The 17,814-nt window shown below is 35.7% G+C and overlaps 1 protein-coding gene and 1 long non-coding RNA gene across 13 annotated transcripts; one reads left to right on the top strand and one right to left on the bottom strand.

Annotated features, from left to right (window-relative positions):
- Positions 1 to 534: 534 nt before the first annotated feature.
- LOC109000920 (ferric reduction oxidase 7, chloroplastic-like) lies at positions 535 to 7,846 on the bottom strand. The gene is made up of 9 exons (XM_018977983.2): positions 7,241 to 7,846; positions 6,470 to 6,575; positions 6,130 to 6,321; positions 5,781 to 6,015; positions 3,698 to 4,025; positions 3,342 to 3,615; positions 2,540 to 2,795; positions 2,013 to 2,442; positions 535 to 889 (listed from the first exon to the last, which is right to left on the bottom strand). Exons 1-9 carry the CDS (start codon positions 7,485 to 7,487, stop codon positions 720 to 722), a joined length of 2,238 nt encoding a protein of 745 aa, XP_018833528.1. The 5' UTR covers positions 7,488 to 7,846; the 3' UTR covers positions 535 to 719.
- Positions 7,847 to 7,964: 118 nt separating this feature from the next.
- On the top strand, positions 7,965 to 16,910 carry LOC109000921. 12 transcript variants are annotated; one of them, XR_004801946.1, is made up of 8 exons: positions 7,973 to 8,407; positions 12,636 to 12,740; positions 13,490 to 13,575; positions 14,212 to 15,625; positions 15,761 to 15,790; positions 15,921 to 16,182; positions 16,268 to 16,371; positions 16,549 to 16,910. It is a non-coding gene; the product is annotated as an uncharacterized LOC109000921 (long non-coding RNA). The 12 variants fall into 12 exon arrangements; XR_004801947.1 differs by having other exon boundaries at positions 7,974 to 8,407; positions 15,979 to 16,182; XR_004801944.1 differs by having other exon boundaries at positions 7,972 to 8,407; positions 14,212 to 15,790.
- Positions 16,911 to 17,814: the final 904 nt, after the last annotated feature.

Genomic DNA, 17,814 nt, shown 5'->3' with positions numbered 1-17,814 from the left:
AGTTTTGTTTCATGTTTTTAACTACTCAAGTGAGGATGATGATGAGCATGAGCAGGTAGGCCAGACTTAGGAGGACTAGACTGATAAGCTTTAGTTAACTTTTATTTTGTGATTGTCTTTTCCAGTTTAATTGATTTGGTAAGCTCTGATTATGTTTTAAACATGGTTTATTTTATCAACTCTTTTATGAGATTAACAATGTTTGTATTTAATTATACAAGTCTCTAACTTTATTTACATAAGTGCGTGACGTTTTTAACCCAAGGGAAGGGAGTGTTACAATTACCCTAAACCCATATGGTACTGCACATGGCCAACGCTTTGATTGATAAACATAACAATACTATTCATTAAAAATATTCCGTTGCCCCCAAACTATCTCATATGTACATCTAGTGTCAAGTTGACTCCTGTTGATCGGCTTGGTTTTTTTTGTTTCCATTCTTCCGATCCTAAGGCTGACTTCATAGATTAATCAAGTATATAAGGGATTATCATTTGCTAAGTAATAGAATTATCAGCGCTTGACGTATATGCATCTTTGGAAGATGGAAACTATGGGTATGCATTGATGAGATAACCTAGCATTAGAAAATTTCCACTCGTCCGATATCAGAATATCAATCATTGTTTTCAGCAGACCCAAGCCATTTAAGTACAAGAAATTCAAAGCGTATCAAGCCTATAAATATGCTAAGAGAAAAGTCTTGACTATAACCCTACAAATAGAAACTATGGCTGTTGAAGTGGAAGATCGGATCATAGTTTCTTCTTTTCAAATTCTGCGACCTACACTCTTTAGCTACACTTGAAAGGAGAGTTTGGGGACCGCACACAACGACACCCACATCAACAGAGCCCCAACGAGCTGATACTGATCCAAAAATTTCTGCAAGCAAAAATAAATATGAAGTCAAGAAAACAGTCGGTACCTTGTAAATCAGATGAAAGCCCATGTGGGTTTTGACATAAGATTTACAAATTTCAAATGTTCAGAAAGCAGCAATCTAGTACCAAACATACTTGCTATTTATTGAAGCGGAATTTCCATTTCAACAAATATTAAGAACACTGTAGAAAGGAAAACATTGTCACGCATGTTGTGACAGATTGCAATTTTGATATTGCAAACCACTGAGGTAAAATCAGCTTCTCAACACTATAAGCATGAAACCATATATGCCCAGGGCTAAAAAGAAGTGTTAAGCGCATGAACTTGTGATGTAAGGTGATATCTGTGAATATAGTATCGACAAAAAGTCAAATACTAAAAGACCTTAATTAGTGGATGAATCAAGTTGCCCTATTCTTCCTTCATTTTTCTTCCTACCTGATTTCCTTCTCATATTTACTCCAATTTTTTTTTTATGAGTATTGTTACGTACAGTCGTGGAGTGTGTAAGCGTCGTGCAGTCACTTTGAAAAAGAGTGGGGTCCACTATTAAAAAATTAATTTCTTTTCATGTGGGTCCCGTATTTATTCACTTTTTTCAAAGTGACTGCACGACGCTTGCACACTCACGACTGCAAGTATCATTTCTCTTTTTTGATATGTACCCAAAATTTTGCATGACATAGGCACTGTCCTCAATGCTGTTTAATCTGGCAGCATCTGGTTTAGACCATGAAAGAATAAGAAATTCAGCTTGTTCATTTCTCCTAATCCAACCTCGTCAGTTTTGTGATTAAACCTTAAACCATGAACTCATATATGCAAAGATGCAAATACGAACATTTTTCTTTTAACTTCTCAAGCTCATTAGCCGTTACAGAAATAAATAATTGTATTTGCAATTTATACAGTAGAATCTGACATCCATTCTGAAGAAAATATTTAATGTTACTGACATTTTAATCAATAGCTTGGCTTTCAAGTATCAGAGAAATATGTGTCTGTTAGAATAAATAAGCCCCGCTCCCTAAGGAGCCACCCTACTTGATATTTGACATGAAACCTGTTTATTATTAAAATAATAATAACTACCTTCTGCCATAAAAATTTGGAAACATACCTTTGAAGTCTGGTCTGCAACCATACCGAACTGGATATGAACTAGCAAGAGTTTCCTGGTATAAGTTCTTTTCTGTGAATACTTCATTAAGCCGCATCATGTCAGTCTTTACCCCATCTTCCTGACTTTCCTCCCTCACTAAGGTCCTTTTATCCCAAAGATGCCATAAACCAACCACAATGCCCCCATAGATGAAAACACTGACAACCATGCATGCTACAAAAAGAAGGCCTTTGTACCACCAATATGATATACTAAAAGGATTTATGTAATAGATGTCTAACAAACTCAAAGAGATAACGAAGCCAATTGTAGATATAATAACATAGCATCCAACCCATATCTTATTTCCAGTGCCAACCAAGGCTGAAATACCCCCTCCCATTGAGGAAACAGAAGAGCTTGTAGCCTTGTAGATATTACCCTCCTCCTGCATCAGCAACAGTCAAATCTAGACTGAAGAGATGATCTTGATCGTGAAAAATGACAGCACATATAAGATAAGAAACAGGAGACTTTTAACTTACCAATGAAGGCTCTGATTCTCTAGTGACATACATTTGAACTTCGATATTCAATTTATCAGAGAAAAATGAACAGATTGACTCCACACCAGTAGAGGAAAAAAGAGATAGCTCATTCGACCTCTTCACGGCCCAAACAAGTAAAACATTTCTTGGTACACAAGTTTTTTTATCCTTAGTACGATGGAGAAAATCACTCAATATAGCTAAAAATGGAGAGATCCCACTACCTCCTGCAACCAGTACAAGCTTTTCATACCTAAGAGGACAAAAGTTGTTAACCTGTTAAAAAATGCACAGTACATCTTTCAATAGAAATAAAGGATAATTTAGTAAAATCCACCGATAGAAAATGGAATGGATAGAATACTGGCAGTAACATTCAAGCTCTATTCAAAAACTACAGCAAACTTGCCCAAACTATAAGGAGATGTTTGGATTCGAATATGAGTTGAGATGACTTGAGATGAGTTGAAATGAGTTGAGATGGATTGTGAATAGTAATGAGATGAGTTGTGAATAGTAGTGAAATTTGTGAGTTAAAGTTGTTGAATAGTAATGAATAGTAGTGAGATGAGTTGAGATGAGTTGAGATGAGCTGAGATGACTTGCGAATCCAAACAAGCCCTAAATGTGCTGCCAATTTGAGTTTTCCATTAAAATTATGGTTGGTATGAAAAAAATACGGGTGTCCTGATGAATCATCATTACCCCCCCATCAAGAGAAAGGAACATGCATTAGACATTTACTAAGGTATCAATTATGATTGCACAAACACAAGCATATGATGAACAGAGTACTCACATCAAGTGATATGGTGATTCATGGCCATAAGGCCCCTCAACAGAAGCCATAATCTGACCGGGAGGTAGTAAAGGCAACTCTATTTGAGAATCCTCAGTGATATTTGAGACTTTCCGACTTAGCATTGATGTCCAGTCACCAAAAGCCTTTATGAGCACAGAAAGATGATACTTACCATCCAATGGACTTGATGAAACACTGAAAGGATGCCATTGTAGCCAAGATATTTCCCGCACTCGTAGGAAGATGAAACTGAGGGCATTGTACCGCAAGTCTACATAATCAAAGAGGAAGCTCTAAGATTTTTGCTCAAAACCAGAACACAATAAAACAACAAATTGTTGAACTAATCTTACTTCCAGGTTTGGAAAGCACCAATTTCACTGTTCCACACGGAAGGCTTTTCATCGAAACTATGTTGACAGTCATACGTGATTGGCAGAACCTTAAAAAGCGATCAAGCATGAACAGAAATATTCCCCCAAAAACTTTGCTAAAATTCGTATCACCAATATGCAAAGCCAGGAAAATGACAAAAAGTACGTAGAGTTGATGTGTATAGAAGAAAAGCTCAAAATATCGCTTCCTCACAGGAGGAAGTGTTGTCACCCATATCAATAGACCAAATACATAACAGATAACCCCGGCAAGGTTCGCTCCACCATCACTTTTCCACTCAATTATCTGCATGAACCAAAAAGTTAAGAAAAAAAATTGTTAAAGAGAACTTTCTTTGTTTCCATGTTTCTTCCGATTTCTCAAGGAAGAATAATAAGAAGTCAGATAGAGATAACAAGAAGAAACAAGAAAATTTCGTTAAAGAAATTTTGATGCCAGTTTGTCTTTTCATTTTTTGTCTAGTTCAATTATTGAAGTCAACATTTTTCGTTCACTACTTAGTGGGGTAAAACGCAGAAAAATAGTTCAGTCTTGCATCCCAAGAGCATGAGTTGTTATAAATAAACAAAAAATTCATGTCAGCCCCACCAAATCTTTGTCAATCAGTGTAGAAAGAAGCACATAACTAAAAAGGACAAAAAAAAAGGGTTAAATTCAACCTGTAGTGCATGAGTCACGAACATGCCAAAACAATTTATTCGACCAAGCCCATTATCTGTTAAAATGTATCATACAGCCTCATGTTTGAAATATTCGGTATACCAAAATTAAAGGGATTATATACTAAAACAGTTTTTGTGATTTTTCTTTTAAGAGGCAGGTTAGTCCCTAAACTTTAATTTTGAACTTTTAAATCCTTGTGTTTTCAACTTTTTTCAAATCAGTCAAAGAGAAATTCTACATAGAAATCTTACACCACACACATCTACTTAATCAACATGTGTTATTTCATTTTTGTCATTCTATTTTAATGCTTAAATATGTATCTTTAAATATAAGAACAAAAATGAAAAATTACATGTTAGTTAAGTGGAGGTGTGTGGTGTAAGGCTTCCTCATAACATTTCTCTTTCGTTAATAATTCATTAAAATGTCACGTCAAAACTAATCACTAATTAAGTGCCACATGTCATTGTAAGAAAAAATAAATATAAAAAACAGAACATTTAAAAAACAAAAGAATAATTAAAAAGAAAAAAGAGGTAGACAGAGACTAGTTGAAGACCTAGTCATCGGCCTGGGTTGTGCAACCCAAGCCAAGCCTTGGACGACCACCCAAGCGGAGCATGGTGCCAGCCCTGGCAGTATGTTTGTCTTTTTCTGAATTCTTTTGTTGCTTAATTAATTTTTTTATTTTTTTATTTTTTAAATGACATGCATTTGGTCCTTTCTACTGAGTGGCGTTTTAATCGATTCTTAAAGGAAAACTAATAAAAAAGACTGATTAGATCAAAGTCAAAAGCACAAAAAAGAAGAAACTTAGTTATAATTTAGGAATTAGCATGTTTAAACACAATAATTACTTAAGGAATAAAGTAGTGTAAAAATAAAAATAAAAAAAGAGCACGTGTTTGCATTTTCATAGAGATAATGTCATAGGTGTTAGAAAAAGGTATAACAATTACTTTTGGTCTTCCTTATAACCACTAATTTTTGTCTTTTCTTGGTACATGTTACTTTAGGTGAGGTTTAGATAATGAATTGAGATAAAAATTTAAAGTTAAATAAAATATTGTTAGAATATAATTTTTTAATATTATTATTGTTTCATGATTCGAAAAAGTTAATTTATTTATTATATTTTATGTAAAAATTTAAAAAAATTATAATAATTAAATGAGATGAGTTGAGATTAGCTGTAAATCCAAACAGGGCCTTAGTTTTTTATCAGAAGCATCATAAAGTTGTCTCAACAATGTTTAACAAGTAAGAGGACTATAAAATTAATTTGAGAAATATGTATACAAATAAAAACAGTGATAAATTTGTAACACAGTTTCTATCTGCAAAGGCAATAAATAATTCAGTATGAGCACTCACTTCAGATGGTATGATGCCCCGTATCGCCCATAAAATCATGTAGCAAAGTCCATGAAGGGTAAGGAGGAACATTGTGAGATTTCCCAACCAAACATGATATCTGGTGGCATGCTCGAAAGGTATATCCACAAGGCGGAGGAGAATCGACCCCCTCGCGATTGGGAGAAAGAGAAAAGCCAAGCAAGATAATGCAATCAAACCAAAAGTATATGCTGACATCTGCAACATAAACAACCTGAAAAATAGGGGAAATCAGATTTATTTGGAACACGCCTGATATTGCCTAGTTAAAGCATGTCACTTCTAATACATACTAATACCCAACCAAACCCAAAAAATAATATCGTACCTCTTTTCTTCGAGGGTCAAGTCACCATAGCTAGGCAAAATTTCAAAATTCACTACCGTATAGGCATAAACAGCCCAGAGAACAAACATAACAAAGAGGACAATGCCAATCAATTCGGCAGCGGAAACGACCCCAAATGGTCCATCCACCAGAACTGGAAAAGTCCACAGTCGGAATCTTGGAGGCCTTTTCCTGTAATAGATTATGTTTTTGGAAGTATTAGAATTTAAACAAACATTGGGTGAATGCCTCTGTTTTTGGTTATCCCAGTTCCAATAATCTGGTCTGTAAGTAACACAAATACAATAAGAACTTGTAAAAGTGCAAAAGAATCACTTACTCTTGTAGTTGTTCTTTCTCTTGCTCTTCCCCAGAGACGAGAAGATATGGAACAGCAAGAAAGGCGATAATAATAATGGGGCCACTGTATAACAGCAAGACGCTCCCTAAAAAATACATCGTGGCAAACTCTTTAGACCACTAAGCATGAATGTGATGGTGAAATCTTTAATGAAAAGCATAAAAGAAATTTTATAACTCAATAATGGGGATTTTGGTTCTAGTGCTTTAGATGGACATGGATGCCGGATGGGCTGAAAATCGGGGAAGAAGTTAACGCCAATTTGAACAGTATGAATGTTTCATTTTATTCTATCTTATTTTGTTTTAATTTATTTTATTTTTATAATTTTTAAATAAAATTTATTTTATTTTTATAATTTTTTAAATTTTTATATAAAATATAATAGACAGTTTAATTTTTTAAAATTTTAAAATAATGATAATATTAAAAAATAATATTTTATTTAATTATTTAAAATTAATTTATTTCATTTTATTGTTCAAACAGATCTCAACTTATCGTCACTATCACGTCATTGCAAACATTTTGATTTCTTTTTAAATTGTACTTTTATAAAATGACAAAATTATAAAAGAAAAATTATATACATAAGCCTCACACTCCTGTATACTACTTAAAAATATATGAATTTATTCTTTTATCCTCGTGTTTTATTAAATATGAAATATGAAGATAAAATAGTAAAATCATATATTTTTTAAGTGATGTGCAGAGTGTGATACCATTATAAAAACACTAAACAAGTACCTGTCTCCCCGAACAGAGTTCCACTGGTAGCACTGACCCAGACATCGTAGAGGCCGGTCCCGAAGTCTGTGGGAACGAGGAAAAAGAGAGCAACCCATGCAACGAACACGACCCACATAGTGAATTTGAGAACCCATTTGGCCAATGATAAGAAGATGCGCATTTCCTTGATCTTGTACTCGTTATCATGACCTCCGTTGGAAAGAAGAAGAGGTTGTTGATCAGAGTATAACTCATCCACGGCCATGGTGACCAGCAATATACAGCAATAAGAACCCGAGCTCTTCTGGGACTGGGAGCAAGAATATATCTTTGTTCCTGGACATGTCCAATTCCCTCATTTTCATATTGGGACTCACTTCACCTCGCAGCTGTAGTTCAAACCCTCACCTAATTCCTCCTCGTGTCTACATTCGAAGGATATAGAGGATGTAAATATGGCCATCCAACTTTCTTTTGTGCACTCGTGTAACTATGTCTGTGACTGTGTACAGTTCCTCCGCACCGGCTGGTGTTGTTTACAACTTTACACTCGACCAAGTTCGCTGAGTACGAGGAACAAACAGGTGGGGCGTCAGGCGTATAGGTGTCGGAGAAAATTAGTTGGCCAATAAAAAGGGTGGGGGCCGTGGGGCATCTAACTTTCTTTAATCTGTTTGTTAATTCTCTTCTACATAGCATCCACCGTGGGTGCACACAATGCTACGTGGATGCTTGTGGTTTTTTGTTTTTTTTTTTTAAATCAAAACGCACGTTTTGATCGAATTCGCAAATCTATAAGATTTTCATCCCATTCGAGTTCATCCCGCGAAAGAGATGCTCCATCGTAACCCGCGTCTGCTCCCGCAACCCAGCTCCTCCCGGCGACGCCATCTCTCTCGTCAGTGCCACCGAGCGGCGCTCCTCCGTCTGCCCAGCGCCTCCACTGTTCCTCGAGCTCGTTGAACGGAGCAAACAAGGTTTCAATCCCGCGAACCTCCTTCCTCGCCACGAACCCGCGTCCGTCGGCTTCCTCTTGCCAGCGCCACCTCGCGACGACATCTCTCGGTTCAGGGCCAACTCGCAACGCTCGTTAGTCTGCCCAGCGCCGCCGCTCCCCGCGAGCTGATTGAACGGACCAAACCAGCGACGGGACCGAGTGCTCTGTTTCGCCAAATGGTTTGCTAGGTAAATATTGTACTACCATTTTCCTGTTCATACATGCTATGTTCTTCATGTGTACATCGAGATGTGATTTTTGTGTGTTTCTGAGATGGGTATGCTTAGGGCATGGATAATTTTCCAGAAAATTAGGGTCCTTAACTGGTCTCTTCTCTCTCTCTTTCTCTCACCCTGAAACAGAGGAATCAGAGTCACTTAGAGAAGATTTTAATGTCACACCACCAGCTCTTCAAACGCCCTCCCCCTTCTCCCTCTCTTTTCAAGACTGTCCCTGGTTGTAGCAATTTGTTTGCTCTGTGTTTTGTTATGGACCTCCTTGTAATTCCGTGTAACTTGTGAATTTTGTTGTAATGAAATGAGAAATGGGAAAAAGCTGCAATGTAATAAGGATTGCTGTAAAATGAAATGAGAGTTTGCGGAAGTAATAATAGGCGCAGGGAAGGTGTTTGATCTGTAATTTCAGGCAAATGCGAACAATCTATCTATCTCGCGGAGCAGAAGTGGTTCCATCTGTAATTTCAGCACAGTTTTAGGCCCATATTCCATTGACCTCTGGATGGTGATCCTTCATGAGGCAATCTTTGCTCATTGACCCCATTGTTGGGTTCTGAGGGAAGTTGTGAGGGTTAGAATTTCTTTTGTTCTTTAGAATCTCATCATCCATAATATTTGCATATCTATGAGTACCATTCAGTCAACCTGGCACTGATTAAATGCTTCAGTTGAGGTGCTTTTGATGATTGAATACAATGCACCTTTCTTTGAAGTTTGATTTTCCAACATCAGAAAATTAGCAATGTCTTTAAGCAAGACACCATATACTTTTTAAGGTGCATGTATTTCTAGTTTATTTTTTGCTTGAGATTCTGGGGTTTACATAAAAAAAAAATGTTGCCTCAAAGTTTATTTTGATGGATGACTGTTTCTCATAGGATGAGAACTTCCTGCTCCTATTCTAATTTCTATACATAAGTAACTACCTGTCTCAGAAAAGAAATCTACTGGCAGAATGAATGAATGACATAAATGCTTATTTGATTTAACAACTGCATTCATACACACCCTTAATAAGTTAGGCCGCCCCTTTTCTTGTGAATATTCCCTAGCAAAGGTTCTCAGTACTCAGTGGCAAACTGGTGCCTTACTTTATGACGTGGTAGGTATAGTTTTCCAAGTGTCATTGGTAGTTTGAGTGGTCTAAAAAACAGAGGCAAGTATCCCAAGTCAAGCATTCTGGAACTTCGAAGGTGGCCACATGTATCTTTTAACTTCACACTTAAAGATACAGAACAGTGACTGAATATAATCATGCACTGTGTTAATAACTAACACCTTTTCCACAACAGTTCTGACACACATGCCAAAATCTCCTTCACAGCAAAATATTAGTCCTTTTTTAGTGCACTTTTCTTAGTTGATCTTATCTCTTTTGCTGCATTTGAAGTGAGTGAAAAGTGGAAAGATTCATTCTACTGCTGATCATTGCTTTAAAAGGCAAGGATAAGAAACCGTGATGAACATTTAATTAGCAAGACCGTTGAAGCCCAGACCTACACATTCTCAGAAGATTCAAGACCAAATAAACTGGTTTTAGTATGAGATTCTTGTTGGGTCCTCTCTGGATTCAGATCTACATTCTTCTGGTACAAAGGCCCCTCTTTATCCCATTACACTAATTTACTTACAAATGAATGAAAAGAATAAAAGCAAACATCACAATAAAAAATGGAAAAAGAAAATGAAGTTGCTTCAGTTCCTTTTTGGATAGATGAATTGCCCTAGTTATGAAATTTTGGTGTCTTGTATATAGTGTTAATAAACTTTCTTCTTATTTGAGATCTGTTGTTATACTTGATTAGTCCAACTGTTAACCTTCTCAATATCTTATATATATCAAATAAGAACTTATATTAACTTAGATAGAATAAATCATTCGAAATAAAAAAGAATCCCGTTCCTCAATGTTACTGTCAGACAAGATTGGCCCACTCTGCCATAATTACCTCCATATTTCTTATAATTTTGTTTAATGATTTTCTTTGTTTGCTTTACAATATTCTGCAAGGTTGATGAGTAATAAAAAAATTTAATAGCTTAAGAATGAAAGGTCTGTTTGTTTCCGACTTATATACCCTACAGAAGCATATGTTTTATACTTTGATAATCTATTTCTCTATATGCCTATGTTAGGATTCCTACATCAAATTGAATTTTGGCCTTAACTTTCACCTGCTAAAAATGAACAGCATGCAGAATTACAAGGGTCTGACAATGTCCAAATAAAAAATAAAAATCTGTCTTTTTATTCTGATAGATAAATTCATTATAAAACACCTACAGAATTAACTCAAGTTCAGAATCTGTGTCCTTTGGTTAATGTGCTTAAAATACATAGATAATAACAAAGAAGGAAGGTAGTAGAAGAGCCATAGTGTTATTTTACGATATGTAGGATCACTTTAGGAAAAGTTAGTATTGGAGGGATCTAATAACTTAAGATCTGTATGATCTTGTTCCAGTTTCCAACAATTGTTTGCAACAGTATGGTAAATATGACGTTAGTTTAGGTTGAATAAAGGGTGAAAACCAAAATTTGCACTTAGTTGAATTATGACAGTGTTATTACATATTGGTATATGCATGGTTCCATCAACCACACTTTAAATTTTTCTATTGGCAACAAGTTGGTAATTTCCTTCCTAGCTTTTGTGTGTCCGTTTTTTAACTTTGCTCAAACTTTGTTTCTTTTTGCTTTGCATTTGAATCTATGCCGGTGTAGCATGAGCTGGCCCTTTGTTTGTTTTGGGTACATTTTTAAATTTGCTCAGCCTTTTGTTTCCTTTTTCTTTTCATTTGAATCTATGCCGGTGTGGAATGAACTGGTGTTTACAAATTCAAGATTTACATCCTTTAATAGGGCTGGTGAGCTCCAGTTCCTTTCGCTATGGTAACCAATAATTTTTTTTTTTTTTTGATAAGTAATAAGTTATTTCATTAATAAAAGTAGGCATAGCCCAAGTACACTAGAAGTATACATGTGATTACACCTATTTAAGCACTAGGAACAGTTACAAGGAAATCATGGAAGCTGCGACCATTCCAATCAATAGCAATGGCCCACAAAAACAAAGTCTTCCAGAAAAAATTCCTAAACTCTTCCAAGGAACGTTCATGGTCCTCAAAGAGTCTCTCGTTTCTTTCATTCCAAATACACCAGAAAATACATATAGGAACCATCTTCCACACGGCTGCAATCTGTAGTGTCCCTGTGATCCCTCTCCAGCTTGCTAACAAATCAACCACCCTACCCGGCATCACCCATGCTATACCCATTCTACTAAGAAAATAAGTCCAAATATCTTGGGCAAACTCACAATGTAGTAGTAAATGGTCCACCGATTCACCACTATTTCTGCACAAACAACACCAGTTCGTAATAATAAGGCCGCGTCTTCTAAGATTCTCAATGGTCAAGATCTTCCCTAGAGCTGCCGTCCAGACAAAAAATGCAGCCTTTGTAGGTGCTTTAGTCCTCCATAGTGGTAACCAATAATTCATTCAAAAACAGTTAATTTTTGAAGAAATTTCTACTAGCCTGGAGCCTCCATGTTACACTTGTCATGTACAAAAAGGCACACTAATTTAATATTTACCAATTTGAAAATGATGCAGTCTTTCTATTTTGAATGATTTAATAGGTGACTATTTTAATATTTGATTGTCAAATGCAGTATATCAATTTGCTTGGAGACATAATCGGAGTAGAGCACATGCAATTCTAGTTAGTCTATTATCCTCTAGATTGTTTCGAACCATTTGCCTTTTCCTTTGCCCATATATTGAATTGGTTGGACAATGGAAGATCTTCTTCCAATTTATATTTGCTGATCATCAAAAATGGGAATCACGTGCATATCTATGCGATTTTCCTTCTCATGAATAACTGGTATTTATTCACATGTGCGCACGCACACAAATAATTGCTTATAATGTCTCCATATCTAAGAAGCATGGAATCGGGCCTTTTTCTCATTAAGGAATGTACTTTGGCTTGATGTTTTCAGTGAATACTTCAGATTTATATAACCACACAGACACTCAGAAATATCTTAAGCTTCTGTTGCCTCTTGAATATAATTTCGCTACTTCTTCGCTTGATCAATGCTTTATGAAGATATAGATCATGCCATTCAACTCTCTCTTTTAATATGGTCCTTCTTTTAACATGTTTCAGTGGGGAAAATGTAGGATAAATGGCCAGAGAGTGCAAATGAAGATATAGATCATGCCATTCAACTCTCTCTTTTACAAGAAAGCCAAAAGGGAAAAAATGTGATTGGTTAGTGATATGCCGTTTGGATGGTTTTACATATGCCCGTGATGCCATATACTTTCTATGAGCTCAAAGGCATTTCATCATTCATGTATATTAGTGTTCTTATGTTCAATTTTTTGTAGACATTTCTGTTTTTTGCTTGGTTTCATGAAAATGGTTTGCAGCATATATATACACCTCAGAATATCATTGCTAGTAGGCTTGTTTTTATGCCAATCATTTTAATCCATCCTACACCTTAAACATAGCATTATTCTTTTGGTGTCCTGCATTGCTCCTTACACCAGCTTTGAACATCTTTATCAGTCTTCCTATTAAAGGCACTAATATATAAGATCCTGCATAAAACTTGGTCTCTGACCTCCCGTCCTACACCTGGCATTTGTTTCATTTATTTATGGTCTTGAGCAGTTGCACCGCTTCATATTTGTCATGGCAATATGCATTAACTGGTAAGCTCTGAAGAGGTAATTAGTATAATTGAATGACAGTCATTTTTAGCAGTTCCCCACATGTAGATTAAATTATTCTATTAGATAACAGGACATTACCCATCTTTCTGACTCTCATTCAAGGATCCTACATTATTTAGAGTATGTTACTTTTTAATTGATGTGGTTTGGTAGTTCATTCGATTTGAATTTGTATGCCTTTTTAAAATATTCATGGTTTATCACTTAATTTCAAAAGATCACGCTTTTATGCCTACTGCTTTACGAATATTGATTTATGTTTCTCCTTATTCATTGCAGAACCACAATCTCACACTAAAATACGATTTTCATGCCTATATGATTCGCTCAATGGAAGAAGAATTCCAAATGATTGTTGGTGTGAGGTAGCTAATATTTTAAAGCCCATTACTTCCATTGCCACGCCTTGTTTGAATAATTTTGTTGTTAGTTTCTGTTCACATATCGGGACCTCTTATCTCCTCATGGAGGTCTAAGCAACATTATTGAATTGTGCAAATGAGATCAAAATCGAATATTGATTTTCCTCCAGGACAAAATGACCAAGTAAGCATTCATAATTTTTTTTATCCTATGGGTTCATTGGTTAAACAAGCTGCTCTACTTTCTTCATAATTGTCTCAAAAGCTTACTCCAGATACAATTCCTAGAATAATATCATTTAAGGCTAGAAGTTTTTGAGAACTTTCATTGAACTCTCACGGAGGGCAAGGGGGAACAGGATTACATGGGGACACTACCAACTTTCCATTTATTTATGGTTGTATATATGTATTTGTTCCAGCAGGAGTTTTTCTGTTTTTTTAAGGACAAGCTGGAATTTGGGAGTTCGGGGATTAACTTGACTCTGGGGGCCCTAGGTCATTTTACCTGAGTCACATTTTTTTTTTTTTTTCCGTTTAGTATTATTTTGCATGATTGTTTCTGTTGATTTTTCTCTAAAGGGGATTCCTTTCTGATCACTAACATCTAATTTTGCCTATTTGTTTAATCTCTTGCAGTGGCCCCACTATCGGGATTTGTTCTTGCTTTCATGTTGTTTAATGTAAAAGGTACAGCACATTATCTCACGTCTACCAACTGGTATTATCTGTCAATTGACATTTTCATCAATGTCCATTTTTTTAAAAATAAAGTTGGCATGTATTTCTTTTTTCTTTCTTGACCAAGGCCATTATCACATGCCTGAGACCAGAGGGCTATGCCTTTCTGAGGCGGAAACTATCAGCACTGTAAGAATATTTTAAAAAGCTTCATTGAGTTCATACACAGGGATATACAGAGCTCTATTTTGACCATTTATTTATATTGAGCAATTTATGTTATTTTGACCCCGAAAACCACCAGATTGTAAGCCGACCAGAGAATGGTACAAATATCTAAAGCCTTCTTTTAGATACTTGTAGTTCTCATTGATTGTATTTCTCAGATCTGCCGCCATGATTGAGTTGCTGTTTTTGTGTCTGTTGGCAATGGCCATGGTGTAGTTTGTCTTAACATGTGTTTCATTTTTGTTCCTCTTGGATAGGGTTGGGTGTCGTTTGAAAAATAGCAGAGTGTTTCTTTTTTTTTCCTCTTGGAGAGGGTTGGTTCCTCTTGGAGAGGGTTGGGTGTAGTTTGAAAATATGCAAAGTGTTTCTTTTTATTTCCTGTTGGAGAGGGTTTGGTGTAGTTTGTCAATATGCTTCCGGTGTAATTTTTGTATCTCTTTGAGAGGGAAAGGTAGTAGTTATTCAAAACGCATTTTTGTACCTCTTGGTGTAGTTTTGGTGTACTTGGTGAATATGCCAATGGTAAGATTTTTTGTGGAGATGCAACGGGTAATTTTTTGTACCTGTTGGAGAGGTGGGGTGTTTTGTTACCATGAGCCAACTAGTATGCCAAGCACCTGGTTTTTGGTAGCATGATTTTCTACGTTGCTGTTTTTGTGTCTTTGATGACAGGCAACATGCAGAGTTTTGGGTTCTTTCCATTCTCATTTCAAAATTTACTGTATGAACATTTGACTAAAGAAGGGTAAGGAAAGATTGGGCATACACCCATTTGTTGTGGCAATAACCAGTAAATCTGTGTATAAATAGAGATATATATCTATATATTTTATAATTATATATTATTTCATTCTTCAGAGTAATATTTTTTTATATACTTTCTAACTTCTTATTTGGAATGTGTACTTCTTTGCAATAGTTTCAGTTGGAGAAGAGCAGCATTAGCAGGCATGTATTTAATTTTGATAATCTTGTAAGTTATTTTTATTTTAATTAATTTGTACTAATTGGGTGTAGATTGGTGAGCAGTGAGCACATATGGAACTTTTGTTTCCTATTGGTTTTCTTCAATGCTAATGTCACAGGTGAGGGATGCCATCTATTGTGTAGAATATAGATTGGCCAGGCCAGAAGATGATCAAAAGTAAGTAAAAAAGTATATCATGTTTGTGTTATTGATGGTTTCTGATCTCTGATGGTTATCTCTTGTTAGTCATGGCAGGGATCATAATTTTACCCCATCTAACTATGTTTTATGTTAATATTTGTGGTCGAGCAGCAGAAACAGCCAGACTTAAGGGGTTTAAAGGTATAACTATGGGTTCTCCCCAAAGGCCAAAACTTGCCTATTCTCGGAATTTGGTGATTTTCATCAGAATTCTAGTTTTTTATTTAATACCTGGAAAGTATCATATTGAGGTTATTTTTCCTATATTTAGGTTTCCTCTAAATCATATGGTGAGTCACTTAGTTCTGAACTTGCTGCATTTGTATCAGCTTCAATCGTTACTCTAAAATGGATTTTAAAACTCATGAAGGAAGTGATGTTCCTTAATTTGTGATGGAGTGGCTTTGTAGGAGTTTTGGGCTGATCACCATGATAAATTATTAGCTTGTGGGGCCATGATTGTTGCAGAACTTAGGATGTTGTAGTTGAGGGAGACTGAATTTACTTGTTCTGATGGGATTGCTCATAATAAGGTAGGTAGTGGTCAATTTTTAAAATCTTCCTAAATGGAACAGATGAATTTTTTTGTCAGTACTTTAGCTATGACTTTGTTGGCAGATGCTGGCCAAACTTGCAAGTGCTATGAATAAACCTGCACACAAACTGTTGTGGCCCCTATCATCTGTCAAAGGATTACTCGAATCCTTGCCAATTAAGAAAATGTGAGTTTTTATTTCAATTTTATTCTTCTATCTTGAGTTAGAGATACAAATCATTTTGTTGTATACATCAGCCGACTGTCATTTTGCTCTTAGCTGCAAAAAGGAAAGATAAGTGGAAATATGACATTAATATATTTTTGTATTCTTCTCTCTGTTCAAAATTGTGCTGCTGGTAAGTTCTTGTGAACTGCAGTGCTTACTGCCAAAGAAAACATGGTGTTCAGAAACAGCTTGGAGGAAAGCTTGGGAGTTCTTTACAAAGTGATTTGGGTGTGAACACTGTTGGAGAGCTATTGCAGTTTTCAGAGGAGAAGCTACAAGAGAATTAAGGGGGGAATACAGAAGAGTTATGACAATATTATTACAATGTTATTGCAATGTATTACAATGTTAACACAACATTATATTTTACTTATTCACAAAATGTATGTGAATTTATTGATTCAACATTTGTTCCTTGAAAGCGCAGTACAATGTATTTGGTTTGGATTATTATTCCGTTTGCATGAGTAGTACAATGGATTGCTTACAGCGTTATATTTTACTTATTCACAAATTATGTTTCATTATTATTCCGTTTGCATGAACTCTGAAATATCAACAGCGTAGTACACTGCGTTGCAATCTTGATGTAGCCATCAACCTGAGAAAGCAAGTGAAGTTAGGTTCACTTTGCACCATCAGCAACAATGGAATCAAAACTGAAATCATTCATGAGAATAGGCACCATTAGCAACAATAAATTGTTGATATTTCAGAAATGGTTCTCATAAATAGTTCACTGTTCATTCGTAACTTTTCAACGGTAAACACATTACAAGTTTTAACCTGATAATTTATAAAATAAACAAATTTTAACCTAATACAGCATTGGAGAGAGCTCCAAGTCCGCAGTAATCCTTCGCAATGGGCATATTATGTAGTGATTTGTACTGGCAGAATTGCTCTTATAAAACTTAATCAACCAACATAATCTATGTGTGATGTTGTTGTTTGCAAAAGCAGAGATTAAAGTTGATAGGTTAAAATCAACTTCATCAGTTGCATCTAGTTGCTCCTCACTAGAATCATCAGTGCCACAACAAAGATGATCATTAGCTTGATCAGCACCTTTGTTGCCCATCTCTGGCAGACTGCCTTAAGTTTCCTTGTCTGTGATGCAGACATTTCAGGTTCATCAACTAGAGCAGGTATAACAATGTTTTCTTTCCCGTTAGTATTTGTACTTGTTCGACTTCCCTGGTGGCAGATGCTCATATCTGCTGATTGCTTATTATTAGAGATTCCAAACTATTCTAAATGGGGACACAATCTCCAAGTTGTTCATTTTTTGTTTCCTTGCTGCTCGATGACTTCTTTCTCTTTCTCCTTGATTTCCTAGCAACCTTAATAATGAAAAGATTTTAATTGATATTCTCACAACAATGGCTTTCATAGACTAAT

The sequence above is a fragment of the Juglans regia genome, chromosome 7 (assembly GCF_001411555.2).
Source record: "Juglans regia cultivar Chandler chromosome 7, Walnut 2.0, whole genome shotgun sequence".
NCBI classification, from domain to species: domain Eukaryota; kingdom Viridiplantae; phylum Streptophyta; class Magnoliopsida; order Fagales; family Juglandaceae; genus Juglans; species Juglans regia.
This window is presented reverse-complemented; position numbering and strand designations above follow the sequence as displayed.